This window comes from Salmo salar, chromosome 04, assembly GCF_965601325.2.
Source record: "Salmo salar chromosome 04, fSalSal1, whole genome shotgun sequence".
Classification (NCBI taxonomy): domain Eukaryota; kingdom Metazoa; phylum Chordata; class Actinopteri; order Salmoniformes; family Salmonidae; genus Salmo; species Salmo salar.
In genome coordinates this window covers 15938694-15956972 of record NC_138294.1, presented here as the reverse complement: position 1 = coordinate 15956972, position 18279 = coordinate 15938694, and the positions used below count along the sequence as shown (strand labels likewise).

Here is an 18279-nt window from a genome sequence, read left to right as displayed (position 1 = left end):
GGACAGAGGAACTTCAAAATACAGACAGACAGACAGACAGACAGACAGACAGACAGACAGACAGACAGACAGACAGACAGACAGACAGACAGACAGACAGACAGACAGACAGACAGACAGACAGACAGACAGACAGACAGACAGACAGACAGACAGACAGACAGACAGCAGAGAGAGAGTAAATTAGAGAGATAGAGAGAGACAGAGAAAGTAAATTAGAGAAAGGGAGAGAGAGAGAGAGAGAGACAGAGAAAGTAAATTAGAGAGAGAGAGAGTGCGAGAGAGAGCGAGAGCAAGAGAGCGAGAGAGAAAGCGAGAGAGAGAGCGAGAGCGAGAGAGAAAGCGAGAGAGAGAGAGAGAGTGAGAGCGAGAGAGAAAGCGAGAGCGAGAGAGAGAGAGAAAGCGAGAGAGAGAGGGGAAACGTCTGGATGGGACGATCAGGATGCGGAGTAGAACTCCAAAGTACCACACTGTTCTCCTATTGGAAGATGAATGTTATCACTGCTAGCCAGATCACAGACGGAGAACAGGAAGAGATAGAGAGGAAAGGAGAGAGCGATAGAGAGAGGGAAAGAGGGAGGAGTCAGAGGGAATAGAGGAAGAGATGAGAGAGAGAGAGAGAGAGAGAGAGAGAGAGAGAGAGAGAGAGAGAAAGAGAGAGAGAGAGAGAGAGAGAAAGAGAGAGAGAGAGAGAGAGAGAGACTAACACACTAAGGTTGCCTGAGTACCATACTGGTCTCACCAGGTACCCTTATCATCTTGGACCAGAGGCCACTAAGCTGATAACTACAATGATAGCCATCTAAGAAAGTTGAGTCTCTCTCTCTCTCTCCTTGTGGGTCCCACTAGTCTGCCAGTGTTACTGCTATGTATGAGTCCCTTCCAGATAGCAGAGTTTCCATTCCATTCCAGGACAAAATCTCCCAATCAATCATGGCCATATCCAAGGAGCAGCAGTCCAGTAAAACGCATGCACATTCTCCCTCCGAAAGCCCTTTTCCTCCTGACTAGAAAGTGTGTGTGTCGTCAACATGCTGACTCAGAGCTCCTTCAGAAACACTTCGGAATCCTTCTGGAATCTCTGACAGTAGGAGAGGAAGGAATTCTGTTCCGGACTTCCGGAACAATGCAGAACTCCCCCAGAATGATGTGTTGGTGCCAGCAAGTCTGTCAGTCAGTGAGGCACCATGCGGTGTGGCCCAGGGGGCGGGGATAGTTAACGGAAGCCCCATCATGTGCTTGGTTGCTTGGTCGGGTTCCCCTCGGCCTGGGGGATTCTGAGGCCCTGCTGTCCCAAGATGGGCTACTTTTTTTCAAGAGTCCAGGTAATCTGTGTGTGTGTGTGTGTGTGTGTGTGTGTGTGTGTGTGTGTGTGTGTGTGTGTGTGTGTGTGTGTGTGTGTGTGTGTGTGTGTGTGTGTGTGTGTGTGTGGCCAGCTGGTGGCGACGGAGGCTGACTCACCCACAGTGAGCTGTCCTGTTAGCTGACCAAGGTCGTTTCTCGCGTTCACCGTCACATTCCTGTCTGACTGCAGGATCAGAGGATTGTCCTAGAGAGAAAGAGAGAGAGAGAATGAGAGATAGAGAGAGAGAGAGAGAGAGAGAGAGAGAGAAGAGAGGTCAGCAAATAACTTTCCACGGTAGACCCCATCGCTAGAGCAAATGGCTACAGCAACAATGGATAATCTGCACAATAAATGTACAGGCACTGTTCGGGGTCAAGGACAAGTCAGTCACTCATGTTGCTGCTTAATAAACCCCTAACAGGCACTTTACATGCCAAACCATACAGAAAACCTCTCTTCCCCTTCCACCCCCTTCTCTCTCTCTCTCTGTAGGGTGGCAGGGAGCCTAGTGTGTTGGGCCAGTAACCGCAAGGTTCAAATATCCAAGTCAGAAAGGTGATGAAAATCTGTCGATGTGCCCTTGAGCAAGGCACTTAACTCTAATATGCTCCAGGGGCGTTGCACCACTATGGCTGACCCTGTAAAACAACACATTTCATTGTTATTTATCTGGTGTATGTGACAATAACAGCGTCTGTCTGTCTGTCTCTGTGATATTTCTAAAACAACCACCTTGCCTGATGTAAGTGCAGAGTACACGTCCTCACTGAGTTCCATTGAAGTCCATTGTGTTTGAAGAGCCACATGTTCCAACAGTTCTCTGAACTGATGTTGCCCTGCAACAGTCCTCTATAAATAAGTTCATCCCTCCCCATTCCATCTGAGTACAACATGCGGTGATTGTGACTCACTCATTCCTAGAGCATTTAGGCTTTGGACAGAGAGTGAATAATGCACACAACAGCAGAACGATATGAACACTTAGTAGAAAGCTTAAAGTCAAAAGTCTGTTGAAATGAGGATTGAAATGGAATATGTTTTTCGTGACCTTCAGCGATGAGTACGAATATATCAACAGATGTAAAATGGAGCAGTAGTGACTAAGATTGGGTTGTCGTAAATGTTGATATAATTTCCTCAGGAATGGTGCCATTGAGGGATTCATTAACATGAATCACTCACATGGCCATTGCCGCAAGCAATTTTAGAGAATCCCGATACAAAGGTACAACACCAAGGAAAACCTCGGCAGTCACTAAATAAACCCACGTGTTTACACCAATGAGTCATCTAAACTCTATTGAATGGTCCTGATATGATCAGTAATTCAATTGCTGCAGCACACAGGCTGTCAATACACTCCACCTTGACCGTCAAATGATTTTCAGAATCTTCCCTTTCGTTCAAATGCAAATGTCTCAGGCACTCTGTGAAGTCACAGGCTTATGTTAAGCCAACTTAATTGGGTAGTGCTATCTGGGATCCTTGCGACGTCCATGCCCTAAACCCTAGCCTTAACCTTAACCCTTATCTAATCCTAACCTTTACTTTATCCCTCATCTTACCCCTTACCTTAACCATTTCAAATGTCAACGTCAATGGGGTAACGTCAGAGTTGGGACGTCCCAAGAACCCCCGATAGCAAAGACCATCCTAAAAGTTGCAAAGTCAGTGGCGAGGATCCTCTGAAAAGTCACAGGCTTATATTAAGCCAGCTAAATATTGCCCTAAAAGTTGAGAGGTCAGCGGTTGAGGACCCGGGGTTGTGGCCTAAGACTGGCTTGGTGAGCTTGACTGCAGGTCAGAGTTCATTTGAGTCTCTGTGCAATCTGTTTGATTGGTGAAGAGCACAAACACCGTTAGAAACGCACACACACACACACATACAGTTAGACACTGGGGCTCAGTTGAAGGGATTTAGATGTCTGAAGTGCTGGCTCTTTAGAAGTGTGCCAGGTGTCGATACCTCTCTCCCGGGGCGCTCTCCTTTGTTCCAGTTAGTTCCTCCTTCCTCCACCCTCCCTATACACCCCACATACAGTACGTACATGAAATCTGGCCCTTTGTGATGAAGTCGCCTCCCAAGGTCAAGAGGAAACGTAGAAAGAGCTTTTGTAGAAGTGCTATCTATTGGACTTTTCCCTGGACCATGTGACCTGACCAGGTAAAACTACTGACCCCTCGTTACAAGCTATACATGTAGTCAGGTAAAACTTCTGGTCCTAGCTATGAAAAACACTGAAACAAGAGACTTTGAAACTGGCACGGTGCACAACATGACATCATCATTTGGGGGGTTGTGGTAAGAGTCAAACAGGGTTTATTTAGAGCAGCTTGTCACCCATAGTCATAGTCTCAATCACACACCGCAGGGTGGAGTTCACTAGCGCCGTTCTGCCGCGTCGCCATAACTTAGGATAATTCATTCAAATAACTGTCTATGCTTTGGGCCGCCGTCGTCACGGTAGTCTCAAATTACAGAGGAAAAACTCTCACCTCGCCCCTACTTGCTGATTCCAAGTCAAGGTCGAAATGCAAAGTGCCCGGACAGTGTTTTTTTTACACCCGCATGTGTGTAGAGGTGTGGGCCACAACACACTGTCAGGTAGATTTCTACCCAGAGACGAGGAAAGGTCATTGATTGGCCAAAGACCACTAATCCAAGACTAGACCAGTTCCAGGCTGACTACATTGCAGAGGCACGCCAGATCTCACAACGTCTGGATGGGTGTTTAACATATCAGCTAACCACACCATATGATAAAGCAATCTGATGCCCGACTGCACAGTCGAGGAGGTGGCACGCAACCATTGGCTGACGTAATGCAACATCTGCAGTGTAGTAGGCCTGGAACACCAAGGTGACCAGTACTCATCTTTACATACTTCTTTACTGAACCAAAATTGGTTCCATATAGAATTCCGTTTCTATGCTGAGCAAAAATAACATGCAAAAATGTGAAAGATTTGACTGAGTAACAGTTCATATAAGCAAATCAGTCAATTGAAATAAATGCATTAGGCCCTAATCTATGGATTTCACATGACTGGGAAGGGGTGCAGCCATTGGTAGGCCTGGGAGGGCATAAGCCCACCCACTGGGGAGCCAGGCTCAGCCAATCAGAATGAGTTTTTCTCCACAAAAGGGCTTTATTACAGACAGAAATATTACTCAGGAAAAAAATACAAATAAAAGACTACCCACGATGACCAGACAGAGATGCATTTATTAAATTCATTCTTCGAAGCAGGTCTCTCTCTCTAGCTCTCTCTCTCTATAATGAAAAACGTATGGGAATGAATAAACTGCTGGTGACCCAATTTTTCTGTTGATTTCCCCAAATTAATATGCCGCTGTTCGGGCGTGAATTCAAATGAGAATTTTAATATTCTGTTAAATTGGGAGAGAGTTGCTGATCCGATTGAGAGAGAGAGAGAGAGCCTGATAGATTTTTTCCCCCAGTCTGCCACCTGCGATTCATTATCCCCACTTTCATTGTTTTCTCCTGTTTATGACGGCAGGCCAAAACTTTAATAAATCACACCTGCTTGGCTCTAATTTTAGAATGCCGTGGACCGGCTCGGCGGTAACATTCACCAAATCATTTCGCCTCACCTAATTGGTGAATACCCCGCTCTTGGAATTAATTATTTGCAATGGTGCGTATGATGGGATTTAGTATTGTTCTCCCCACAGTTTCAATTGATAGGACTTTGCTCAGCGTGAAAACATTGGGCCCTGAATCCTTCCATGGACTCATCTCCCCAAGGCTCAGCCACTGTAGCCTACATTCAATTGTGTGTGATTTGAAGTCACTGTGGAAAAGAGCATATCCTAAATAATTACATGTAATTCTCTGTGGATTTCAGGGAAGCCTCAGAGCCCAAATACTGATTAACAAACATATATTAACTTTCAGCTGGTAAACAGACATCAGTGTAACCTTATTATCCCTCTTTCAAAGAAATAGCCCTTCCAATTATTCAATCTCTTCCGCCTTCAATTCTGTCATTTAAAGGTTTTCTGATGTCGGTTGCATCTTATATTGAAAGTGTTTGTATTTCGGCAATTACCCAGAAGCCTCTGTAGTCTAAGCCTGGGTTGGCTCTTCAAGTTCCACTGTACTAAGATTAATTAGCCAGTCAATAGATTCCCTTCACTATGATCGTTTGTATAGGCGGACGCACGTCAGAAAGCTGAATTGAATTAGTTGGGTAATAACCGGAAGAGTGCAGGGTTGGATTGGTAGGGTTTTATCGGTCTTCCAGCTTTGCTGCTGTGAATAGCAATGCAGCTGGTGGAGGATAAATACGATATCCCTCCACAGGACTCTCTGAAGACCCCGCTGTCTGAATTTAACCCTCTGAAGTGTGTGAATTTAGCAGGCGACCGAATGAGAAGAAAAGAAAGAAAAAGTGCAATGCTTTCGGTGGCCCTCATAACGCTTTACCAGAGGGGTTAACAAGCAATGGTGTTCATCAATGTGGTGTTGCTTAGGCATTCTGGACATTATTTTCAACTCTCCGCTCCCCTTTCCGACACGCGTGACATTATTCCATTGGCAGGTGCAGCAATAGTGTTTCCCGCTTCGATTCTGTCCGCTTTCCGAAACGAGCGCCAGGTGGGTTTTAGTGAGTCTCAAGACAAAATTGACAAAACCAAAAGGATTCATTGTGTGAAATAATGGATCCCTCAGGGGCGTAGCACATCAACAGCAATGTACGTGCATCTACATCTGCATTGCTTGCTGTTTGGGGTTTTAGACTGGGTTTCTGTACAGCACTTTGTGACATCGCCAGATGTAAAAAGGGCTTTATAAATACATTTGATTGATCGATATAGAGGATGGATGAGCCGGATTGGCATCGGTGTCATGCCTGATGTCCACCAGATGATATGTGTTTTGTTTTCCAGGCTGTATAGCCGGCATTTCCCGTACTTAACGTTCGCTTTTCAACTCGCTAAAAGCGTCTGTGTGTGTACTTCTGTTTGTACCACCTCACGGTAAAGCAACGCGCACGAGTTGATAATACTGAACGCATGCGGTTCACAGAACGTAGCGTTGCTGACTGCTCCACTGACAACTAATGACTTCCCCCGGAACGCAAAGAGTTTGATGCATCTGGTGGACATGAGGCATAACAGTGTGCCTCAGGGCACCATTTGTCTTTTCCCCAGCAGAGTATCTTATCCGGGCGATGGATCTGCCTTAACCCCCCCCCCCCCGCCGGGCCCGCCAAGCAGCAAATAAATCTGGCCCTGGAGAAGAAGACGCAACGCTGAGGTTCAACCTGGAGAACATTTGTTTAGGGAGCAGAAACAGTGAGTATAGTCATCACCATTCTCTACAGCTCTACCTGAGTACTACACAGTTTGGCTGTTCTACTCTGCCTAACCAGGACTCGGGTTGCAGGAGGGAAAATACAGCTACTCTTGTTCCTACCACTGACTGTGCTGTGCTTCTGGGATTCTCACTGCGTGTGTGCGTCCATGTGTTCGTGCCTGCGCGTCTCCGACAGCGCGTGCCTTTCACCAAGCAAACAGAACGCACAGAGAACTCCAGAACTCTAGTAGCCAAGCTCCTCATCAGCCGGTCTTCAGCCACAACACTTCAAGAGCTTCTAATAGCTACATACGGTAGAAGACAATATGCGGTATGAGACAGCTTTGTACTTGACAAAAGCCAACTAAATATTTCAACTTTTACTGTAACTAAGAGCCTCTAACATCAACCCTACCGGTACACAATGGACATACAACACCATGACATATAGCAGTATATATGGACCTGATCCATGTCTATTAATGGATCACACAAACTATTTTACCTAAATAATGTTCTATTGTCACGTAAACTCTGGATAGGTCCAATGAAATGTGTTGTTTTACAGGGTCGGCCATAGTAGGACGGCGATTAGCGTTAAGTGCCTTGCTCAAGGGAACATTGATCGATTTTTCACCTTGTCAGCTCGGGTATTCAAACCAGCAACCTTTTGGTTAGTGGCCCAATGCTCTACCAGCTAGGCTACAACACTCCACCAGCTGTCCCCAACGTTTTAGCACATCACATTCTGTACAAGTCGTCACATTCTAGAGACGTCCTTCAACAATGCAAAATCGTTATCATCACTGGAGGAAAGACAGACAATCCAGACCTGTTTGTATGAATGTGGAGACAAACGGGAGACAGAACATCCTCATGCAATGTAAACACACACACACACAGAAAGACACACAGAGACATACAGACACACACACACAGAACCCCCCCCCCCCCCCCCCGCCCCCCACACACACACACACACACAGGAGACATACACACACACACACACAGTGAGACCTCTGCTCTCTTCTGTAGTCCACCTTGTTTGCACCCTGCGTATCCCAACATCCTTTGAGACGAGACCATGTGACGCAGAGTGCCCACCTCTGATACTTCTATCACCTCCATTATCCCCTTCACTCCTGCTGCTACTCAATCACCGTGCTGTCTCACACACACATTTTAAATACTTTATTTGAATCCACCAATCAAATTTACCAACATTTCAAAGGTCCCTGTATCCATGGCACTCAAGGGTACAGAAAGCACCTCCTTCTCCAAACAGCTAGGCTGCCCACAACAGCTGAAACAGAGCGGTACCTAGCCAACTGGTCTCCTTCTCCAAACAGCTAGGCTGCCCACGACAGCTGAAACAGAGCGGTACCTAGCCAACTGGTCTCCTTCTCCAAACAGCTAGGCTGCCCACGACAGCTGAAACAGAGCGGTACCTAGCCAACTGGTCTCCTTCTCCAAACAGCTAGGCTGCCCACGACAGCTGAAACAGAGCGGTACCTAGCCAACTGGTCTCCTTCTCCAAACAGCTAGGCTGCCCACGACAGCTGAAACAGAGCGGTACCTAGCCAACTGGTCTCCTTCTCCAAACAGCTAGGCTGCCCACGACAGCTGAAACAGAGCGGTACCTAGCCAACTGGTCTCCTTCTCCAAACAGCTAGGCTGCCCACGACAGCTGAAACAGAGCGGTACCTAGCCAACTGGTCTCCTTCTCCAAACAGCTAGGCTGCCCACGACAGCTGAAACAGAGCGGTACCTAGCCAACTGGTCTCCTTCTCCAAACAGCTAGGCTGCCCACGACAGCTGAAACAGAGCGGTACCTAGCCAACTGGTCTCCTTCTCCAAACAGCTAGGCTGCCCACGACAGCTGAAACAGAGCGGTACCTAGCCAACTGGTCTCCTTCTCCAAACAGCTAGGCTGCCCACGACAGCTGAAACAGAGCGGTACCTAGCCAACTGGTCTCCTTCTCCAAACAGCTAGGCTGCCCACGACAGCTGAAACAGAGCGGTACCTAGCCAACTGGTCTCCTTCTCCAAACAGCTAGGCTGCCCACGACAGCTGAAACAGAGCGGTACCTAGCCAACTGGTCTCCTTCTCCAAACAGCTAGGCTGCCCACGACAGCTGAAACAGAGCGGTACCTAGCCAACTGGTCTCCTTCTCCAAACAGCTAGGCTGCCCACGACAGCTGAAACAGAGCAGTACCTAGCCACACACAGTACATAGAGACATGCAAGAACACAAACGCACCACACGCTGCATGCATACACAATTGCTGTCAACATATGCACAAAGACATGCAAACCTAAAACATGGACACGAACAAACACAGGCATGCACACACACATCTGTACTCACACAGACATACAGTGTGTATATAGGTGTGTGTGAGTCTGTCTGGGGCCTTCAGAGGCATGTCTCTCCACTAATAGATTATTGATCAGAGGGCCAGTCCATCTCTCAGGCCTCCAGGCAGGGCCAGTCTGCCTGCACTGTGTAAATAAATAAAACTCTCTCTCTCTCTCTCTCTCGCTCTCGCTCTCAAAACGAAGGGCTTTGGTGGGATTTCAGTTTCCTCAGCCCTGGCTTTGCTCTGTCTGTCTGTGTGTGTTCCCTGGCAGTTATTACACCGTATTAACACACTTATAACATAGTAATAAGACATGAATAACACATATTACCCGCTTCTGTCACTCACCCTGACCCCCTGGGATTTAAAAGGACTTAGAGGGGCCGGGGTCAGCCAGTCCAATCTGTCCAGGGGAGAATAGAACTTAAATGAGGTCACGGCAGAGTGGTGTGTGTGTGTGTGTGTGTCACGGCAGAGTGGACTGTCCTGAGGGTTAACGACACAGGGTACCAGTGACGTCTGTGCTTTACAACTGTCACCGACTGGGTTTGAACTCGGGTCTCCTGCGTGCCACAAGACTGTGTTGGACTGCTAAGCTTCCGACTAGGCAGGTCTCAGGTAATGTCACTCATCACACCAACATTGGTCACTGAACACAAGACAGGAGTATGGTAATGGCACCAAAATGCCACAAATATCATTTCATTTTAAATTTGCTCAAAGGTTATATTTTACCCCAGAGCGAAGGTTTAAAATGAAGCTTGTGGATTGTGATTCAATAAATACCCAATCTGAGCTGGGCAATTGTACAGTGCATTCACTAAGTTTTCAGACCCTTTTTGACCTTTTCCACATTTTGTTAAGATTCAGCCGTATTATAAAATGGATTAAATAAAACGTTTCCCTCAACAATCTACACTCAATACCCCATAATGACAAAGCAAAAACAGGTTTTTAGACATTTAAATGTGGAAAAAGCCAAGGGGTCTGAATACTTTCCAAATGCACTGTTTGTTCGACTAGTTTGGATTCATATCCATTATTAACCGCTTACAAGGCAAGGCAGAAAAAACAAGGGTTTAGTCTTGGGATTCGTCATGACAAGCCACATTATACATGCAGCTCTGGCTCCATCATATAAATATAATCAATGATCATTGACTATTTCTATGGTCTCCACGGCCTAACAGGATCTCTGCTCTCTTTAAAAAGGCATGACTTAACTCTAGGGTCAACCAAGGCATCCAAGACATTTCCAACTCATCCCTCTCTCTTCCTGTCTCTGGGACTTGGTCAACATATCCTGTATCAAACACGTCTGACTAAAATACACACAACTTGTCCGTCGGTCACAGCTATAGATTACTTAACCGTTCCCTCTGATTAAACAGCCACTATATCCCTCTGGAGCCCGACTTGTCATTCCACTGGCCCGCGATCAGTCGAGTGTTGTTTTCTCTTTGCATGCTGTTGATTACACAAGTGTTATTTTGCCCGTCCCCCATCATTTTGTTACTTCTTTTCATTTTGTCTCTGGTTTCATTGCATTATGTATCGTCAATTCCCTAAACGACGCTGGAGCTAGTTCAAACTGAATTTTCACATCCAGTTTGTAAAGGAGATGAGGGAGTGTCGTGTTTGTTGTCACACTCTCCAGACTCCAGAGTGAGGCTTTCATTTGCATCTTTTTGCCTGTCCATTGATCTTTGGGGTGATACATTTTCTTGCACATTTACTTGCTCGAGACATCTCCGCCAATTCCCTTTTGCTGACGTTTAATGACAGAGATGTTTCATATAACGCGAAACAGGAAAGTCGTCTAACGTGCGCTCTCTCTCCCTCTCTCTTGCCCTTTCCCTCTCTCCATGTCCTTTTCCCTCTCTCTTGCCTTTTCCCTCTCTCCATGTCCTTTTCCCTCTCTCTTGCCTTTTCCCTCTCTCCATGTCCTTTTCCCTTTTCTGTGTGAATTTGGAGCTGTACTGTGTGGTGCGAGGAGAACATCATAATTGATGCAGTGCAATGTTGATGCAATAATGATGCAGTGAAATCTGTTTATCACATTTTTATATGATTCAACATGAAAGATCATGAGTTGGTAATCAAATGAATTTCGGTACACGCGTTATAGGTATATCTGGATACACTGTATACTATTTTAGTGGGGTCGGTTCCGAAGTTGCAGGGCCTGCTAACACTAAACTGATGTGAATTCTACTTCACTAAGACTGCGACAGCTCCTAACGTAGACAGAAAGATAAAGAGAGAGAGAAAGCACTAAATCGCTGAACAATGAACTCAACTCTAAAAGTAGCACACCTCCCTCTACCTCCCTGTATCCCCCCTCTATCTCCTTGTATCCTCCCTCTATCCCCCTCTATCCTCCCTGTATCCTCCCTCTACCTCCCTGTATCCTCCCTGTATCCCCCCCTCTATCCTCCCTGTATCCTACCTCTATCTCCTTGTATCCTCCCTGTATCCTCCCTCTACCTCCCTGTATCCGCCCTCTACCTCCCTGTATCCGCCCTCTATCCTCCCTGTATCCTCCCTGTATCCTCCCTCTATCCCCCCTCTATCCTCCCTCTATCCTCCCTCTATCTTCCCTGTATCCTCCATCCATCCTCCCTCTATCTCCCTGTATCCTCCCTGTATCCTATCCTCCCTGTATCCTCCCTCTATCTCCCTCTCCCTCCCTGTATCCTATCCTCTCTTTATCCTCCATCTATCCTCCCTCAATGTCCCTCTATCCTCCCTATAGCCTCTCTGTATCCTCCCTATAACCTCTCTGTATCCTCCATCTACCTTTTTATTTTATTTATTTATTTAACCTTTAGTTAACTAGGTAAGTCAGTTAAGAACAATTTCTTATTTAAAATGACGGCCTACTCCGGCCGACCAATTGGGCACTGCCCTATGGGACTCCCATTCACGGCCGGATGTGATACAGCATGTATTCGAAGCAGGTACTATAGTGATTCCCCTTGCACTGAGATGCAGTGCCTTAAACCGCTGTGCCACTCAGGAGTCACTCGGGATACCTCCCTGTATCCTCCCGCTAACCTCCCTCTATCCTCCCTCTATCCTCCCTCTATCCCCCCTGTATCCTCCCTCTACCTCCCTGTATCCTCCCTCTATCCTCCCTCTATCCTCCCTCTATCCTCCCTCTATCCTCCCTCTATCCTCCCTCTATCCTCCCTGTATCCTCCCTCCCTCCCTGTATCCTCCCTCCCCTGCTTTCCTTTTGGCAAATCTGACCGCGACTCCATCTTGTTGCTTCCCTCCTATAGGCAGAAACTAAAACGGGAAGCGCTGGTGCTTAGGTCTATCCAATGCTGGTTTGACCAATCGTTTTCCACGCTTCAAGATTACTTCCTGTTGATGGCAGCATTCACGCAAAACTGAAAGCACGTACCACCACATTTAATCATGGCAAGGCGACTAGAAATATGACCGAATACAAACAGTGTATTTATTCCCACCGTAAGGCATTCAAACAAGCAAAGTGTCAGTATACAGACAACGTGGAGTCGCAAATCAACGGCTCAAACACGACGCGTAAGTGACAGTGTCTACAGACAATCACGGATTACAAACAGAAAACCAGCCCCGTCGGGGACATCCACGTCTTGCTCCAAGACAAATTAAACAACTTCTTTGCCCGCTTTGAGGACAACACAGTGCCACCGACAAGGCCCGCTACCAAAAACAGTGGGCTCTCCTTTTCCGTGGCCGACGTGAGTAAAACATTTAAACGTGCAAGGCTGTCGGCCCAGACGGCATCCCTAGCCGCGTCCACAGAGCCTGCGCAGACCAGCTGGCTGGTGTGTTTACGGACATATTCAATCAATCCCTATCACAGTCTGCTGTCCCCACATACTTCAAGATGGCCACCATTGTTCTTGTTCCCAAGAAAGCCAAGGTAACTGAACTAAATGACTACCGCCCTGTAGCACTCACTTCTGTCATCATGAATGGCTTTGAGAGACTAGTCAAGGATCATATCACCTCCACTTTACCTGTCACCCTAGACCCACTTCAATTTGCTTACCACCCGAATAGGTCCACAGACGATGCAATCGCCATCACACTGCACACTGTCCTATCCCATCTAGACAAGAGGAATACCTACATAAGAATGCTGTTCATTGACTACAGCTCAGCATTCAACACCATAGTACCCTCCAAACTCATCATTAAGCTTGAGACCCTGGGTGTCGACCCCGCCCTGTGCAGCTGGGTCCTGGACTTCCTGACGGGCCGCCCCCAGCTGGTGAAGGTAAGAAACAACATCTCCACTCCGCTGATCCTCAACACTGGGGCCCTCAAGGGTGCATTCTCAGCCCTCTCCTGTACTCCCTGTTCACCCACGACTGTGTGGCCATGCACGCCTCCAACTCAATCAACAAGTTTGCAAACAACACTACAGTGGTAGGCTTGATTACCAACAATGACGAGACGGCCTACAGGGAGGAGGTGAGGGCCCTCAGAGTGTGGTGTCAGGAAAACAACCTCTCACTCAATGTCAACAAAACAAAAGAGATGATCGTGGACTTCAGGAAACAGCAGAGGGAGCACCCCCCCCCCCCCATCCAGATCGACAGGACAACAGCAGTGGAGAAGGTGGAAAGTTTTAAGTTCCTCGGTGTACATATCACCGACAAACTGAAATGGTCCACCCACACAGACAGTGTGGTGAAGAAGGCACAAAAGCGCCTCTTCAACCTCAGGAGGCTGAAAAAATGTGTCTTGTCACCGAAAACACTCACTAACTTTTTAAGGTGCACAATTGATAGCATCCTGTCGGGCTGTATCACCGCCTGGTACGGCAACTGCACCGCCCACAACCGCAATGCTCTCCAGAGAGTGGTGAGGTCTGCACAACGCATCACCGAGGGCGAACTACCTGCCCTCCAGGACACCTACAACACCCGATGTCACAGGAAGGCCAAAAAGATCATCAAGGACAACAACCACCCGAGCCACTGCCTGTTCACCCCGCTTCCATCCAGAAGGCGAGGTCAGTACAGTTATATCAAAACTGGGACAGAGAGACTGAAAAACAGCTTCTATCTCAAGGCCATCAGATTGTTAAACAGCCACCACTAGCACAGAGAGGTGGCTGCCTACCTACAGGCTTGATATCATTGGCCACTTTAATAATGCCACTTTAAGAATGTTTATGTATCTCGCATTACTCATCTTATACGTATATACTGTATACTGTATCCTTCACTATCTATTCTTTACTATCTACTGCATCTTAGCTGCTCTGTCACTGCTCATCCATATATTTTATATTTATATATTCTCATCCCATTCCTTCACTAGATTGTGTGTATTAGGTTTTGTTGTGGAATTGTTAGATATTACCAGCAGTATCTACTGCTGCACTGTCGGATCTAGAAGCATTTCACTACGCTCACAATAACATCTGCTAACCATGTGTATGTGACCAATAAAATGTGATTTAAATTGATTTTACCTCCCTCTATCTCCCTCTATCCTCCCTGTGTCTTCCTTCTTACTCCCTGTACCTCCCTGTATCCTTCCTGTACCTCCCTCTATCCTCCCTATACCTCCCTCTATCCTCCCTGTACCTCCCTCTATCCTCCCTGTACCTCCCTCTATCCTCCCTGTACCTCCCTCTATCCTCCCTGTACCTCCCTCTATCCTCCCTGTACCTCCCTCTATCCTCCCTCTATCCTCCCTCTATCCTCCCACTCCCCTCTCTATGTCCCTGTACCTCCCTGTACCTCCTTGTATCCTCCCTGTACTTCCCTCTAGTCTCCCTGTACCTCCCTCTGTCCTCCCTCTACCTCCCTGTGTCCTCCCTCTACCTCCCTGTGTCCTCCCTCTACCTCCCTGTGTCCTCCCTCTACCTCCCTGTGTCCTCCCTCTACCTCCCTCTACATCCCTGTATCCTCCCTGTATCCTCCCTCTACCTCCCTCTACCTCCCTGTATCCTCCCTCTACCCTCCTCTACCTCCCTCTACATCCCCGACTCCTCCCTCTACCTCCCCGTGTCATCCCTCTACCTCCCCGTGTCATCCCTCTACCTCCCCGTGTCATCCCTCTACCTCCCCGTGTCATCCCTCTACCTCCCCGTGTCCTCCCTCTACCTCCCCGTGTCCTCCCTCTACCTCCCCGTGTCCTCCCTCTACCTCCCCGTGTCCTCCCTCTACCTCCCCGTGTCCTCCCTCTACCTCCCCGTGTCCTCCCTCTACCTCCCCGTGTCCTCCCTCTACCTCCCAGTGTCCTCCCTCTACCTCCCTGTGTCCTCCCTCTACCTCCCTCTGTCCTCCCTCTACCTCCCCGTGTCCTCCCTCTACCTCCCCGTGTCCTCCCTCTACCCTCCTCTACCTCCCTCTACGTCCCTGCATCCTCCCTCTACCTTCCTTTATCCTCCCTCTACCCCCCTCTTCCTCCCTCGATCCTCCCTCGGTCAGTGCGGTCACCTTTAGTATTTGCCTTGTTAGCGCCGTGCAGCCGGAGACCATCCCACTGCCTCTGTAAATACAGGAAGCGCGCCATGCCATTTTCCCCAGGCCGTGTGACACACATGGAAATGTCATTAGGTACTGATGGGGACCAAGATAAAACCAAGCAGGCCAGATACCAGTGTAATGTCAATTTGCTGCCATTAATGAATTAAATGTCTCTTAATTTCAGTGAGTTGAACAACCGTAACCTGTGATGCTCAGTGAATACTAAAACCTGGTGGGATGTCGGGTGTGTGTGTAAGAGTAGTGTGTGTGTGTAAGAGTAGTGTGTGTTTGTGTGTGTGTGTGTAAGAGTAGTGTGTGTGTGTAAGAGTAGTGTGTGTGTGTAAGAGTAGTGTGTGTGTGTGTGTGTGTGTGTGTGTGTGTGTGTGTGTGTGTGTGTGTGTGTGTGTGTGTGTGTGTGTGTGTGTGTGTGTGTGTGTGTGTGTGTGTGTGTGTGTGTGTGTGTGTGTGTGTGTGTGTATATAAGTGAAGGCCCACCAAGGCATCTGTAGTGTCAGAACGATTAAAGACATGAAAAAGTATTTGTTTATTCGACTAATGAACTGCCTGGTGTAATTGTGGCGTGGCCCTCGTAACCATGCCGACAGCTGCCATGACTTCTGGCTTAGTCATGCCGTGATTTGATTGGCTGCACTTCGTTTGGCCACGGTTGACTAAGTAAGTCTGCTACCAGCAGATTTCTATGGAAGTGGAACAGTGTGTATACAACACTATTGCAAGCTGTGCCAGCCATTCTGAATTCACTAAAAATATGAAGTCTGAGTCAGTGGAAACTCATAAAGGATTGCTAAATGGGCCAACACATTTTACAGTACATTCCACTCTCGGATACCATCGTTGACATGAGGATTAGCCATATCTACAGCTGTCAAAAGAAGTAGCTTACCAGCCCATCTATTTGCTCTTAATAAAGTCTCATTCCTCACAGATCCTAGTATAATAATGTGCTCCTAGGCCCAAGATAAGGTACGAGACGCACAAATCAACTCTACTCAAAACTGCCATCCAAATCAGAATCCAAAGAAATGGATTCTGCATTAACTTTTCAATGATCTATCCAAAAGAGGCATTTCTACATTCTCTACATCTATATATTTGGCAGGGGCGACGTCTGAAAGGGCTCGCGGCATTTCGGGAAGAAGAAGATCTGGGCGCAGGATTTGATCTCTGGCGATGATGTGAATTAATATTCCCTTTCATTCCCTTCTCCTGAAGGCCAAGTCGCCTCCTTCGACGTTCCATCACTCTGGAAATCTTGTTAAATGTTAAATGGGGCATATTTCTACATTGGTCGCGATCTGGTGCCACATACCCCTTGGCCTGGTCTGAATAAAACATTTAGAGTCTCACGCTTCTTCCGGGAATTTTTTTTTTTCTCAGATTATTTTGTTTCACTTTTATAGGTCACTTCTGAAGTTTGACAATGCCTTTTTTCCTGGTATCTTTTTAATATTGTGGAGTCGCGGGGAGTAATGGGTATTACGGCGACGCCCAAAGGTTGTGTGTGCTCGCACATAATGATCTCGAGTTTCTTGACCGCCCAGAGTCGATTGCATCGCTGAATAATTTGTATGAAGTCTTGAAGTGTAACTATATGGTAGAATAGTATTTAAGTATTTCCTATGTTCTTTACAGTATGTTGTTTACCGCAGAGGGCTGAATCAATGTCAGCCATGAGGCCAAAGAAAGAAACCACTCTAATATCAAAACACTGACAACGAATTACTCTTAGAAAATTACCCGGCAAGTGTTTGGACCCTCAGAAAACCAAGCAATAAATATAGCCAAACTGACAAATGGCTAACGAGAGGGTTTTTCCACAAAGCTTTAGTCGGGGTCGTGTTCGTTAGGAAACGCAACGTTTTACAATGGAAACTTACAATTTGCGTTTTGTTCCATTTCAGTGCCTGTCTGCTGAAAGCATTGTGTCAGGGGTGATAAAGAGAGAGATAGCGAGAGAGCAAGCAAGTGAGCGAGCGAGCCAGAAATTAGTGATTGATAAAGGGAGGAAAACTATTCCTCAGAGAAAGCTGGAATTTCATTGGCTCCCTGAGGGGACAATTAGAAGAGTCTGTGTTGGCGAGCAGGCTTCGGCTCATCCCTCATGGTGCGGAGAGAGAGGATGACAGCACAGCACACTCTTGGAACAAACCACAAGGAACATGCAGTCAGTCTGCTGCAGCACCAGGTATCTTCAAGACATTTAAAAAATATATATTTTACCAGGTTTGTTTCATTGAGATAAATCTATTTTTCAAAGGAGATCGGGACCAAGGTCCATCAGGCTGTCTGTCAATAGGACTGTGACATCAATGATGTAGCTACAGCACCAACCTATCTTACAATAATCGGAGTAATCTCGGAAACCCAGAACAAAAATCAAGCATAATTGCGTCAGATGCTTGATGAAGTTCAGGAGGGAGACATGTTGGAAAAGATACTCGGACCAAGAGCCGAAGCACCACGGTAGCTCCTCCAACCTCTCTGAAAGTCACGGACCTAGAATTCCCTTTTGAAAGATGTGAACACCTGCGAAATTGTGATTTGTCCAAATGATCAGTGGCGACACCAAGAAGTTCCTTGTAAATCGTGGCAACCCACAGTCTGTCTATAATACCAGTTATGTTACATGTGTCTGTCCACGAGACATCACCCTTACAGATGAAGGATCTTAATTTGTGCTAGTTTGCTACAGCAGTAAAATAATCCTGCAGGAACAGGAAATGTTAATTATTATGTGGATTATAAT

General features: G+C 47.0%; 1 protein-coding gene across 1 annotated transcript in view; it reads right to left on the bottom strand.

The window, feature by feature from the left end:
- The window catches only part of LOC106602199 (zeta-sarcoglycan), a 298123-nt gene that overhangs the window by 54895 nt on the left and 224949 nt on the right, over window positions 1-18279 (bottom strand). Inside the window, exon 4 of the mRNA XM_045716437.2 lies at window positions 1462-1549. Coding sequence (XP_045572393.1) covers window positions 1462-1549 — 88 coding nt within the window. The remainder of the gene's footprint in view (window positions 1-1461; window positions 1550-18279) is intronic.